Below are 14,355 nucleotides of genomic sequence, written 5' to 3'. Positions count from 1 at the left end.
TCCCCTCCCCCGCCGCCCCCTCCACCCGGCCCCCGCCGCAGCCCCACGTGTGGGGCGGCCCCACTCCCCGCGTCCCGCTCTCCTCCGCCCGGCCCGGCTCGGATCGGCCCGGCCCGGGCCCCCCCGCACCCCGGCGGCCGCGAGGCGCCGTCCCGCCCCTGTCCCCGTCCCTGCCGCGGGGACCCCCGGCCCGCCGCCGCGCTCCTTTCTCCGGGCTGCACTCGGCGTTAATTAGTAGTGGTGACGGTATCGGTGTGTGGGGGGGTTCAGCCCGGTCCCGTTGGATTTCCCCTCTCGGAGGGGGGCGGTGGAAGGAAATCCCAACCGGCTCTGCTTTTTCTTTTTTTTTTTTTTTAAACTTTTTATCTCCCCCCCCCCCCCCCCCCCCCTCCATTCCCGCCCCCCCCCCTCCACCCCTCCCCCGGAGAGAGAGGAGGGGGGGATGCAACGTGGACCCCGCCGCCGGTATCACCGCGTCCCGCTGAAGGCGGCAGGGCAGCCTGGGGGGGAGGAGGAGGAGGAGGAGAAGGAGGAGGAGAAGGAGGAGGAGGTGGAGGAGGAGGTGGAGGAGGAGGAGGTGGAGGTGGAGGTGGAGGAGGAGGAGGAGGAGGAGGAGGAGGAGGAGGAGGAGGAGGAGAGAAGGAGCCGCAGCGGCTGAAGCCTCCCCGCGACGAGAAGCGGTGCCCGCTGCGGGACCGGCGCGCCTCTCCCCCGTCTCTCGCCGCTCTTCCTCCGGGGCAGCATCCGCAGCATGGGCCGGCGGCGGTGGCTGTGCGTGCAGCCCTGCTTCCTATGGCTCGGCTGCCTGGCCCTCTGCGCGCAGGGAGCCGCCGGGCAACAAAAGCCGCCGCCGCGGGTCCGCCCTGCGGGAGGAGCGGGCGGCAGCTTCCCCGCCGCCGCGCACCGGGAGGAAGGGGCCGGCAGCGCCGGACGGGTCCGCCGGCGAGGACAGCAGGACGTGCTCCGCGGGTAGGCACGGCACGGCTCGGCTCTGCACGGCACGGCTCGGGAGGGAGCCGCTGCCCCGCGCAGCCCCGCGCCCGTCCCCGGTAGCGGGAGCCCCGCGCTCCGCTCGCGCTGCGGGTTGCAGCAGCGGGGCAGCTCGCCCGTGGCTTTGTTTTGTGCTGAGCGGGTTTCTGCTCCGGGAAACTGTACAAAAAGTCTTTTTTTTTTTTTTTCTTTCTTTCTTTCTCTTGGCGTTTTGGGGGAGTTCTTGTTACCTTGGTTTAGTCCATAAATCTTTACGAGCACTCATCCCCCTTGTCCTGTGTCAAACGCAGCACAAAGCCAACTTTTATAGCCGGACTTGTGACACCGCGCGTGAGCGTGGAGCCAAGCTCATCTCCGGCGGCTCCTCCGTGGTTCCCCCAGGGATGAATGTGGCCTGCTCTTGCCTTATCCTGCCTCTCCTTTTCACGCTAACTAGTCACACTGACCATTTCACTAATGTGAAATAAAATGGCTTGGAACTCCTTGTAGCAGAAGAAAGTTGTATTCCTTTTAGGGAGGATTTTTTTTTCTTTTAGACATCTTCTCCACACTTTTTTTTATGTGTTTCGTGGTTATATTTGTATTGGTAGATTTACATTTCTTCCCCTCTGAGAACATAAAACTTTGGGTTCTGCTTGTACAGATTTATATTTTTATATATGCCTGTATTTGTCTGTGTTGCAGGCCAAATGTGTGTGGCTCTAGATTCCATTCGTACTGTTGCCCTGGATGGAAAACGCTCCCTGGAGGAAATCAGTGTATTGTTCGTAAGTGTCTGACTTTAAGTTTCTACTGCCCTAAGGGTAATAAGAAGAATAAGTGTTTTTCTGTGAGTTACTGATCCATTTAGTATGAGAAAAGAGAATTCTTTCTGTAATTAATTTGGCCAGTTCTGTCTTTTACCTTATGTGTGACTTTTTTTTCCTTAAAGAAAAACAAAAAAAGAAAAAAAATAGTTACGGATTTACAGGTCTATATTTCCTGTAATTGAAAGATTGGTGAATTGTTGTGTTTTCTTCGGTGTTGTTGTCAGAGGCACGTTTCCACCAATTTTATTTTATTTTTAAAACAACAAGACAGTGAAGGAAAAATAATAATAATAAAAAAATCTTCCAGAAATCAAATAATCCACTGTAATAACAGAAAAAAAAAAAAAAAGCTGAAAAGGTCTTGATATAAAGCAAATGAGATCTGAAGTTTTCTGGAACTTTTGTGGTAGGCTTGGAATTACAGTCCAATGGAAAACTTTTTTACCTCTGGAGTGCTTATTCTCCTGCCTATCATTTTTAGTTGTATTTTTGTAGGTATAAAGCATGTAGACTGTGATTATTGCTGGGTCATAATAGACATTGTGCTGACAGATGTGGCTGTTGACATGGCTTGGCAAAAAAAAAAAAAAAAAAAATCTGCAGAATACTCTGTGTAGGAAACGTCTACCTAGAAAGGAAATACAGTATTAAGTTTCTATCTTTTAGATAACACTGATATTAGACACTCGTGTTTTTTGTTTTTTGTTTTTTTTTTTTTAAATGAGGGGCTGTTCCCATTGATCCTAAGCAGTTATCATCCCTTTTCCTAATAAGTATGCTCAGCTTCAGAACTCAGGTTAAAGAATGTGCTGCCCTTTGCATAAGCAATGCAAGTCTTTGTAATATTCAGTCTAATGAACTGCAGACATTGAGGACTAAACTGGAGAAGAAGAGGGAGGTAAACCAACAACTGTGAAACTTAAAGGTGACTTTTGGGCTGCTGCCTGATGACGCAGGACTTGTTCACGTCTGTTCATTTTGCATGAGTAAATTGGCCTTGCTAATGTTTCTTATAAGTCTGCCACGGATTGCTGATTTTCATCTCAGGTTGACCATAGCATTTCCAAGCAAAGACTAGCTGCATCATTCAGAGCAAGGAAGATGATGGTGGCAATACCACTGTGGAATAAAAGGAGCTCCTCAGAACGTTCAGTCCATATTTATTATCTCTTATCAAGTCTCAGTATTTACTTACTTAAATGTGAAACTGAGTTTTTAAAGTGGATTTAGGCTGCCCAATACACTATTGACCTGCAATAGCGTTTTCAAAGTCAGCTGGGTATCCATCTCGGTTGCAGTCAGGGAGAGACAATGATTTAGGTGCTTTCAGGAATCTTAATAACTTACTCTTAAATTGCGATTCTCAGTGACTCCTAAAAAGACCTCAGTCTCAGGTGTTTTCACATAATAACCACTGACTTACAACAATTTCTATGCACAAAAGTCACCCTTTAGCTCATGTTTAACTTACTGGAGTTTAATTGCAGCTCTCTAACATGTTTGAAGAGTGAATGATTTTGCCAGACCAGCTGTCGGACTGGCAGTAATGCTTTCCAAGTTGTATTTTTGGTGAAAGTTTAAGAGCACAGATTTTTACACTTACACGTTTGTTGAGACAATGGATCCTCTAACTAGATCTGTTTAGCTAGAGAAAGCCTTCTGCACAGGATGATGGAGGGGACAGTAAACTTCTTAGTGGAGATGAGCTGATTAAAATCACCGGCTACAACGTACACTAATTATAAAGTATTGTTTCACAAAGTGAGAGCTGTGGACTAGTGGTAGGTCAACAGGAAACTATTCTGACTTTATTCTGTTTTCAGTTGATAATGTGATAGCAATTATTTGTGGTTGGTGAAATATTATGATTAAACATGATCTTTTATCTAAAGAAAAAAAAAGGTCTGGTTGATTTAGCTTTCTCTTTAAACAAGCTGTACAGATGAAAGCGTGTTTGGAAAATGCTTTCAGCTATAGGGCTTTAAGCTGATAAAAATTGTTCGTCTCACAGATAATAAACTAAGAAAGTGGTTTAATGTAGACATGAGGAGATTGGGCTATCTTGTGTAAAGATGGACTGAACAACACTATTCTCTGTGTCTGTCAAGTGCTTTAATTCAGATTTCTCTTTCTCACTTTCAAGTCTCCTAATAGAAAAAGCATTTCATATCAGTCAGTGGTATGCCTCTAATTCCAACTATCAAAGCCTCATAAACTCTCACATCTGCTGCCTTCACAGCCAGGGCATAGTGGTAGAGAAGGTGTTGATGATCCACATAATGTTGATAATCCACATTGCATCTTCTTGATGCCCAGAAGAACAATGTCAAACGACCACAAATGTGACTTTGTCTACTCCTCTGGGAAACAAAATGTGGCATTTAACCAATTATGTCAAGGAGGACTGAGGTGTACAAAGTCTTGTCTGGTTTGAACATGAACGTCGGTACTGAGCTTTGTATTTGGTGGAGAAAAGGTAATAGCATGTACATTTTGAAGGGAGCATATTTGAACACCTTTAATGGGGCAAGAAAAGAGATTGTTTCATTATAAGAGATGTTTTTCATCTATGTATGTTTTCCTGAATTGGAAGTGGAGCACAAGTGTTCTGGGAAAAGTCTTATTTCTCCTTTCTTTTTTTTTTTTTTTATATGTATGGGCAGGTATATTTTTTTGTCTTTTTTTTTTTTTTTTTTGATGTGTAGGAATGGGTTTTGTCCCATTATTTGGCAGATATCCTTGCCAGATTATCTGCATGAGGAATATGAGGAAAGTGTTCCTCTTGAAGTCCTTCAGTGGAGATGTGCTTCTCATTATCTGATTCTCTCAAAAAGCCTAGAAACAGTTACAAAGGAACTGTGATACTTGCTTTTTTATTTTATATACACATATATATATATATTTGTTTACAAGCTGTGTCCTACAAGATGAATGCTTCTGAGGTCCTTTTGTTCTATACTAGCTCTTAATGTCTCAGGCTCTGTTATGGTGCATTTGCTGATCCAACACATTATTTAGATGAATTCATTTGGATCTCAGAATCAGAATCACAGAATCATCTAGGTTGGAAGAGACCTCCAAGATCATCTAGTCCAACCTCTGACATAACACTAACAAGTCCTCCACTAAATCATATCAATAAGCTTTACAACTAAACATCTTTTAAAGACCTCCAGGGATGGTGACACAACCACTTCCCTGGGCAGCCTATTACAACGCCTAACAACCCTTTCAGTAAAGAAGTTCCTCCTAATATCCAACCTAACCCTCCCCTGGCGCAACTTTAGCCCATTCCCCCTCGTCCTGTCACCAGGCACATGGGAGAATAGACCAACCCCCACCTTTCTACAGCCTCCTTTAAGGTACCTGTAGGGTGTGATAAGGTCGCCCCTGAGCCTCCTCTTCTCCAGGCTGAACAATCCCAGCTCCCTCAGCTGCTCCTCATAAGACCTGTTCTCCAGACCCCTCACCAGCTTCGTTGCCCTTCTCTGGACTCTCTCAAGCACCTCGATGTCCTTCTTGTAGCGAGGGGCCCAAAACTGAACACAGTACTCGAGGTGCGGCTTCACCAGAGCCGAGTACAGGGGGACAATCACTTCCCTAGCCCTCCTGGCCACACTGTTTCTTATACAAGCCAGGATGCTGTTGGCCTTCTTGGCCACCTGAGCACACTGCTGGCTCATATTCAGCTGCCTATCAACCAGTACTCCCAGGTCCTTCTCTGCCAGGCAGCTTTCTAACCACTCCTCTCCCAGCCTGTAGCTCTGCTTGGGGTTGATGTACCCCAGGTGCAGGACCCAGCACTTGGCCTTGTTGAACTTCATACAGTTGGCCTCAGCCCATCGGTCCAGCCTATCCAGATCCTCCTGCAGAGCCTTCCTACCCTCAAGCAGATCGACACATGCACCTAACTTGGTGTTGTCTGCAAACTTATTGAAAGTGCACTCAATCCCCTCATCCAGATCATCGATAAAGATATTAAAGAGAACTGGCCCCAGTACTGAGCCCTGGGGGACTCCACTAGTAACCGGCCTCCAGCTGGATTTAACTCCATTAACCATGACTCTTTGGGCCCAGCTACCCAGCCAGTTTCTAACCCAACGAAGTGTATGCCAGTCCGAGCCAAGAGCAGCCAGTTTCTCGAGGAGAATGCTGTGGGAAATGGTGTCAAAAGCCTCACTGAAGTCAAAGTAGACCACATCCACAGCCTTTCCCTCATCCACCAAGCGTGTTACTTTGTCGTAGAAGGAGATCAGGTTTGTCAGGCAGGACCTGCCTTTCATAAACCCATGCTGACTGGGCCTGATCGCCTGCTTGCCCTGCAAGTGCCACGTGATGACACTCAAGGTAATCTGCTCCATGAGCTTCCCTGGCACTGAGGTCAAACTAACAGGCCTATAGTTTCCCGGGTCTACCTTCGGGCCCTTCTTGTAGATGGGCGTCACGTTTGCTAGCCGCCAGTCGACTGGGACCTCCCCTGATATCCAGGACTGCTGATAAATGATGGAAAGTTTCTTGGCCAGTTCTTTCGCCAGTTCTCTCAGTACCCTTGCGTGGATCCCATCCGGCCCCATCGACTTGCGTACATCTAAGTGCTGTAGCAGGTCGCCAACCACTTCCTCGTGGATTGTGAGGGCCACATCCTGCTCCCAATCCCCTTCCACCAGCTCAAGGTATTGGGTATCTAGAGAACAAGTGGTCTTGCCGCTAAAGACTGAGGCAAAGAAGGCATTAAGCACCTCAGCCTTTTCCTCATTTCTCATCACTAAGTTTCCCCCCGCATCTAGTAAAGGATGGAGATTCTCCTTAGTCCTCCTTTTTGTGTTAATGTATTTATAAAAACATTTTCTGTTATCTCTAACAGCAGTAGCCAGACTGAGCTCCAGATGAGCTTTGGCCTTTCTCATTTTGTCCCTACACATCCTTACAACATCCTTATAATCCTTCTGAGTGGCCTGTCCTCTTTTCCAAAGATCATAAACCCTCTTTTTTTTCCTAAGCTCTAGCCACAGCTCTCTGTTCAGCCGGGCTGGTCTTCTTCCACGCTGGCTCGTCTTTGGGCACGTGGGGACAGACCGCTCCTGAGCCATTAAGATTTCCTTCTTGAGGAGTGCCCAGCCTTCCTGGACTCCTCTGCCCTTCAGAACTGCCTCCCAAGGGACTCTGCCAACCAGTGTCCTGAACAGCTCAAAGTCTGCCCTCCGGAAGTCTAAGACAGCAGTTTTACTGGTCCCCCTCGTAACTTCGCCAAGAATAGAGAACTCTACCATTTCATGGTCATTCTGCACAAGACAGCTCCCGACCACCACATCTCCCACCAGTCCTTCTCTGTTTGTGAACAGAAGGTCGAGCGGGGCACCTCCCCTGGTAGGCTCACTAACCAGCTGCATCAGGAAACTATCTTCCACGCTCTCCAGAAACCTCCTAGACTGCTTCCTCTGAGCTGTATTACATTGCCAGGATAAGTCCCCCACGAGGACAAGAGCTGACAATTTTGCAGCTTTTGCCAGCTGCCTGTAGAATTCCTCATCCGCCTCCTCATCCTGGTTTGGCGGTCTGTAACAAACCCTCACCAGGATGCATGCCTTGTTGACCTTCCTGCTGATCCTAACCCATAGGGACTCAACCTTATCATTCCCAGACTCAGCCTCGAGTTCCACAACATCAAAACACTCTCTAATATAGAGAGCCACACCACCACCCCTTCTGTGCTGTCTGTCCCTTCTGAAGAGCCTATAGCCAGTCATTGCACCACTCCAGTCATGGGAGTGGTCCCACCCCATTTCAGTGATGGCAACAAGCTAGCCTGCTGCACAATGGCTTCCAGCTCCTCCTGTTTGTTGCCCATGCTGCGTGCATTAGTGTAGATGTACTTCAGCTGGGCCATTGCCTGCTCCCCCAGACCTGACATTGTTCTCCCTGGCACACCTCTAACAAGCCTTATTCCCTCCCCATCCCCCTTCCTACCTAGTTTAAAGCCCTCTCAATGAGCCCTGCCAGCTCCTGCGCTAGTGTCTGTTTTCTCCTTTGAGACAGGTGGGACCCATCTGCAGTTAGCGGGCCGGGTTCCAAGTAAAGCGCCCCATGGTCACAAAAACCAAAATTTCTGCATTGGCACCAGCCTCTGAGCCACCTGTTTATCAGGTGAGCTTTCCGAGTCCTCTCTATACCCCTCCCTGCCACTGTAGGGATAGAGGAAAGCACAACCTGTACTCCCGCTCCATCTACTAATTGTCCCAGTCCCCTAAAGTACCATTTGATAGCCTTCAGGCTTCTCTCTTCAATATCATCTTTGCCAGCCTGGACTATCAAAAGAGGATAGTAGTCAGAGAAGCGAACCAGGTTAGGAAGCTTTCTGGCAATATCCCTGACTCTGACCCCAGGGAGGCAACAGACTTCCCTATGGGTAGGGTCAGGTCGACAAATAGGGCCCTCTGTTCCGCTGAGAAGGGAGTCGCCTACAACGATCACCCTTCTTTTTTTCTTAGTGGAGGCAGTTCTGAGGCGTGGAGTCGACTTCCTCGCCTTTGGCATCTTCCTGGGTAGACTCTTCACCTCATCCTCACCCACCGGTCTCTCAAGCTCCAATTTATTTTGGAGAATCTCATTTATAGTCTGGATTTAGACTTCAACTCTTCTCTGGTTCTGTGGTTTCTTTGCACAATAGAGTTCCCTTGGCTGGTGAAAGAGGAGTATGGCACGACATGGGGCATCGTGAGGAGAGTACAATGGCATGCACAATGTCCACATGTAATGCAGTGTGGAGGGGCTTCCCTGAGATTTGTTTAAAGTTAGTTTCACAGTGAGAATGTGGGAATATTTGAGTACAGAAACAGTATTTAGGGTAACAATCTGGAAAGCTCGGTATTCAAATGTTGGCTTTCCACAAAGCAGGTTTGAGTAAAGGATGGATAATCTTCCAAAAGACAGCCCCTAAAATGCTTCTAGAATAGTGACAGTAAGAGAGGAGCCATACCAACAGTTAGAATTCATGAGTTATATAATCATTCAAATCTTGGATTCTTGCTAAATTTTTTTACAGGCCTTGTGGTCTAGAATATATAATTTCAATAATTTTACATTGCTTGTATAATGGGCTGACGTTTCTAATTAGGGAAAGAGTTTATTATCTGTATTAAGTGGTCTGACCAGTGTTTGAATATGCCATCTTCAGTTCTGTTTGTTTTCAAGTTTGTCAGGGATACCAATTATTCCCAAATTGTTTGCTTTATTTAACATACATTTACTTTTGCATATATATTAGCTGTCCTAATGAATTGAGGATTTTTTTTTTTTCATTTTCTGTGTATTTTTTAAAGAGAAGATACTAACACAGTTTGATTTTTTTTTCCTGTGACTTAAGACTAAGGTTACTGTTAATCACACTGTCTTTTAAATGTATTCTTCCTCAGCAATCTGTAGAAATAGTTGTGGTGATGGATTTTGTTCCCGTCCTAACATGTGTACTTGTGCAAGTGGACAAATATCACCTACTTGTGGACCAAAATCTAGTAAGGACTTGCTCTATTTTTTTTCCTTAGAGATTTCATTTTAAGTAATTCTCCTTAATGTGTCAACTTAAAAATACCATGTAAAACCTTTAAGAATAACTTTTCATTACTGCATACATATGTCTTGCACTTGAGTGTATCTCTAGTTTTATTGATAAAAATTGATACACGTGCATATTTACTCTGTGTGACAAACTGAAAAAAATGACGTGTTTAAACGGATAAGCGTGTTTAAAAATAAATATGTGTAGTATTAACGTTTTCCTTGAGTTTGTTTTTGTAAGAAATGAAGATTGCGTGGCCTTCAAGATAACTGGAAGTGCTACGTTGCTAAATATGATCATGGAGAACCTCTTTCACTGATGCTTTTAAAATAATGGTTTACCAATAGCTGCAAGTAACAGCTTTGGTTACAGGATACCTGAGCGTACCTTTAAATACACAGCACCTGCTGTATGAAGTTCACGTCTGCTTTCAGATGTCTTTGTTTTTATCCATCCACGCTGTGGTATTTTCCTGTAACGCTCGTGTCTGTGTGTCTGTCTGGGCCCTCTGCAGCGCAGCAGTGCAGCATCAGGTGCATGAACGGCGGTACCTGTGCTGACGACCGGTGCCAGTGCCAGAAGGGCTACATCGGGGCCTACTGCGGGCAGCGTAAGTAGCCATTGCCGTGTGTCCGGGTTTAAACCCACATTGGTCCCACAACCAGCCCTCCCACTTTAGGCAGTCTAAGAAGATAGGAGAAAGCCCGTATGCAGAAATACAGCAAAATGTCTAAGAGAAAAGTGTTATTCTGGGGGACTATGTGTAGCTGGAAGTCAGTTCATGCATGAAGTGCATTTGTAGTCTCTGAAATTCAGATTAGGGATTGAATTCACTGAATAGTTTTGGCTGGAAGAACCCTTTGGGAATGATGACAGTATACATCCCACTCACCTTTTTTTTTTTTTTTAAACCAGATGATCACTAATATTTCATTCTCTTTGAAGAAGTTTCTCAGAAGAGGAGCTTAGCTGCTGTTATAGCATGTTTTTCTGTTTGACTAAAGAAAAATATTAAATATGGTTCAAGCTCTTGGATGTTTTTTCAATTTGGCAGACAAACTAGAAAGTCAATTATTTGCACAGCTCTACCTATCACAGAAGAGTGTTGACAAGCTATACAGATAGAGTAAACAATAAAAATGACTAAAGCTGCAGAGATGAAGAAGGATTCAAAGACCTAGTGTATTATGAGGGCAGCTGGCTAGCTATTAGCTGAGAAATTAATTGCTGAAGGTACTCTGAAGAAACTAGAAACACATAAAAATCACTGTGCAAAGAATGCTTAGACTGAGTAATGTGGAGGAACATCCTTTTATTTTAGTCTTCTCTGCAAATGCTGAAGCAGACTTGTTTTAGTTTTAATTTTGCCTGGGTAGAACTCTCTAAAATTCTAGTTAATAATAATTGTAGTCTACAGTGTGACCCTCATCACAGTTAAATTTACTTTTAAGAGTTGCTGGCCCCTTCCTGCTCATTTTAAAGTATTGGGTCAAAGAATGACTGCTCTCAGACAAGGCATGTTTCCAGTAAGAAAAAAATAGGAAAGGAAAGGGAAGGGAAGGGGAAGGGGAAGGGGAAGGGGAAGGGGAAGGGGAAGGGGAAGGGGAAGGGGAAGGGGAAGGGGAAGGGAAGGGGAAGGGAAGGGAAGGGAAGGGAAGGGAAGGGAAGGGAAGGGAAGGGAAGGGAAGGGAAGGGAAGGGAAGGGAAGGGAAGGGGGAAGGGAAGGGAAGGGAAGGGAAGGGAAGGGAAGGGAAGGGAAGGGAAGGGAAGGGAAGGGAAGGGAAGGGAAGGGAAGGGAAGGGAAGGGAAGGGAAGGGAAGGGAAGGGAAGGGAAGGGAAGGGAAGGGAAAGGGAAGGGGAAAGGGAAGGGGAAAGGGAAAGGGAAAGGGAAAGGGAAAGGGAAAGATGATTGGCTATTTAAGCAGTGTCTGTAAAGCAACCCAGAAAATCTGAATGAACTTTGGAAACTGCTCTCGGTGAATATTTTTATGTTCACCATGGTGTTACAGTGCATTTTTCCAACATGAAAGATTTACTGACTCTAGATTCCTGAGGTTCTTTTGTACTGGATACTCAAATATGTAACAAACCCCATTATTAATGTGGGGAGACCTGTGTAGGAAGGCAGTGTAGAAATAGAAACTAGACTGGAATCCCTTTGCTGTTCAGGTGACTTGAAGACATTGGGACTATCTTTCAGATTAAATGAGTTGATTTGGAGTGTATGCTAACTCTGAACATGGTTTATATGTCCTGGAAGCAATGAGCTTGGTAATAGATGGAGTTGATTAAAACACTTTAACGGTATTTTTAAAACAAGCTGATGAACAGTCTTCTTTTCAAATTGAGAAGATTTCAGTGCTTTGGGAGGATTTGTTTCTTGATTCACACCATTGATAAATAGCATGAGTGGGTGCACAGAAGTTCCACAAGTGTAAAAATACCTTCTCCATCTATGTATTCTGTGGATTTATACCAAGAAAAAGGAATTTTGTTCCTTTGGTGGATCTTTCAGGAAACATAGTTTCTCAAGGTACTTAAAGATAAGTTAAACTGCTAATTCTTTTTCCTTGCTCCAAGTGACATACTTGCTCTGCTAGCAGTATGAATTCTGAGCACTGAGTTACCTGTCTCCCTGACTCTCCAAGAAACCCCCCTTCCTGAGAGGTTTGTTGCTGTTGTGAGTGGACAGTACAACTTAATCTGTGCACAAATTAGTTGAGTTTGTATCTGATACCTTTGGTGATGGATATGAGTTCTTACGATTAGTGACTAGTGCTGTACAACTGTTTAAAAATAAACTGAAGTTAAGTGTCTGCTAAAAAGCTGTGCTGAATATGATTAATTAAACAGCTGTTTGCAATTAAGATGAAGCAGTTGTAAGTACTAATGGAATTTGACCTGAACAGTCATTATTGTTGGTGTTTGATCTTCAGGTCCACAGAGACTTAGAGTAGTTGAAGGGAAAAATAAGTTTTGAATAGCACATATGTGAATCTGAAATGTCATTAGCGTCACTTTAAAAACATTTCTTTTTGTTGTTAATTAAAGCTGTATGTGAAAAAGGCTGCCAGAATGGAGGACGGTGTATTGGACCTAATCGCTGTGCATGTGTCTACGGATTTACTGGCCCTCAATGTGAAAGAGGTAAAAGAAATAAATAAGGAAGAAAATTATGGGTAGTTATATGCAACAATCTGCACGTACGTGTTTTATGCAGTGTACTTGCCAGCTGAACCAGTAAGCTTCCAGAAAGAGATTTATTATTTATACTTTTATAAAGTTTTCCTTTATGATCCAGTAGCTACACTTCAGGTTGGAAAAGCTGTCACAGTTAGAAATTAGAATAATTTAGGGTGCTTATTTTGTTTGCATGATAGTTTAAAGATGAGTTATCTTTTGCTTTCTGATACATGAAATAACATTAGAGCAAATTGCTGCTTGTGTTAGAATCACATACAAGTAACTAAATGAAGGATTGCTTTTCTGTATAACAAATCTTTTATGGGAGGAATTTGAGAAGTTACTTGTTCTGGTTAATTCTGTCATACAGGAAAAAGTATGAGAAGGAGGAAAAAAAGAACCAGTTATCATAATACTTGAGATCAGTTCCTGAAACTATTCTTATCCATCAAAACAACTTAAACACAACTTAAAGTGCTTTCATGAATTGGGGGTCAAATCAGAATTTTCTTTTAAAATCTTTTAGAGAAATTCCTTAGCTGTCTGTAGAAGGTCATAGAGATGCTGATAAAGTCAGTTTTAATGATTCCGAACAAAACATTTTTAGTGCTACACTATGTGATTAGCACAAAAATAATTTAGGCACTATGTCCATATGTAGTCATTTAGAATAAACCTATCACTCTCAGAAATCTCTACTTTTTGCTTTGTAGTAAATGGGAACATTGTTTGTATTTTGAAACCAAGATGACTCTGGAGAAATATTAATGTAGAACTGCTCAACATTAGATGTAACTGTAGAAGGTGTTCTGTGTGTATCAAACTGACAAGTGTAACCCCAATTACTGTCCAGCTAGGATGTGTTTTTAAAGAATGAATATAGTGAGAATTGCTTTTCAGAATGATAATAATAATCGTACATCCTTTAAAATGAGGTTGTCAACAATAATCAAAACTGATGCTGAATAGCTTAACAGAAATATAATTTTTTGTCTTTCTTGAAGTTGGTGTTATTGCAAATAGTTCTCATCAAAAAGGATACCGAAGAAACTGAACAACAGAGTGTGAAATCCTGAATGCATGTATGCATTCTTATCTTACTCCTTTAAAGTATTCAATGGGTTATTAACATTAAAAAGAAGGATGGAGTCATTTACATGGACAGAAAATATAAAGTTTAGGATTACTCGTGTAATGTCACTTTCTTAATTCACATCAGCAGTGGGTAAGACACCCCCTAAGAGCAGAAATAGACTTCTTAGAGTCACAGAAAAATATAAATGAGAAGGGACCTCCACCAGGCCATTTAGTCAGACCTTTCAATAAGAAGGTCTGATCAGGTCAGCTTGTTCAGGTGTGTGTCCTGTCTGTAGAGTTTTGAACACCTTCAGTGACTGAGATTCCACAACATCTCTGGACATCCTGTTCCATTATTTCTTCACCCTCATAGTGAAAACTTCTACATTGACATCTAATCAGAGTTTTGCATGTTCCAACTTGTGTTTGTTCCCTCTTGTCTGAAAGCTGTGAGCATCCTGGAAAAGTCTGGCTCCACTTTCTCTGCATCCTTTGGTAGATAGTGATAAACCCTCAAAACCTTTTGTTCTTGATGCTGGATAAACATTGTTCCATCGATCTTCCTACACAGGGCAAGAGCTCCAGCTCCTTGACCAGTGCAGTGTCCTTCCCTTGTACTTCTTTCTCCATGTCCATTTCTCTCTTCTATTGAAGAGTCAAAAACGTACACAGTACTTTAATGCAGTTTTACAAGTGCCAAATGGAGGCAAAGGGGCTCTTTGCTGAATTGGATGGTATGGT

The 14,355-nt window shown here is 43.9% G+C and overlaps 1 protein-coding gene across 2 annotated transcripts in view; it reads left to right on the top strand.

The window, feature by feature from the left end:
- The first annotated feature begins 586 nt into the window (after window positions 1-586).
- FBN2 (fibrillin 2) overlaps window positions 587-14,355 on the top strand; it is a 189,890-nt gene continuing 176,121 nt past the window's right edge. For both annotated transcript variants that reach the window (XM_066989051.1, XM_066989050.1), the window contains exons 1-5: window positions 587-969; window positions 1,675-1,757; window positions 9,212-9,310; window positions 9,869-9,964; window positions 12,406-12,501. In XM_066989051.1, coding sequence (XP_066845152.1) covers window positions 752-969; window positions 1,675-1,757; window positions 9,212-9,310; window positions 9,869-9,964; window positions 12,406-12,501 — 592 coding nt within the window. In that variant the 5' untranslated portion in view covers window positions 587-751. The remainder of the gene's footprint in view (window positions 970-1,674; window positions 1,758-9,211; window positions 9,311-9,868; window positions 9,965-12,405; window positions 12,502-14,355) is intronic.

The sequence above is a fragment of the Anser cygnoides genome, chromosome Z, assembly GCF_040182565.1.
Source record: "Anser cygnoides isolate HZ-2024a breed goose chromosome Z, Taihu_goose_T2T_genome, whole genome shotgun sequence".
NCBI classification, from domain to species: domain Eukaryota; kingdom Metazoa; phylum Chordata; class Aves; order Anseriformes; family Anatidae; genus Anser; species Anser cygnoides.
This window is presented reverse-complemented; position numbering and strand designations above follow the sequence as displayed.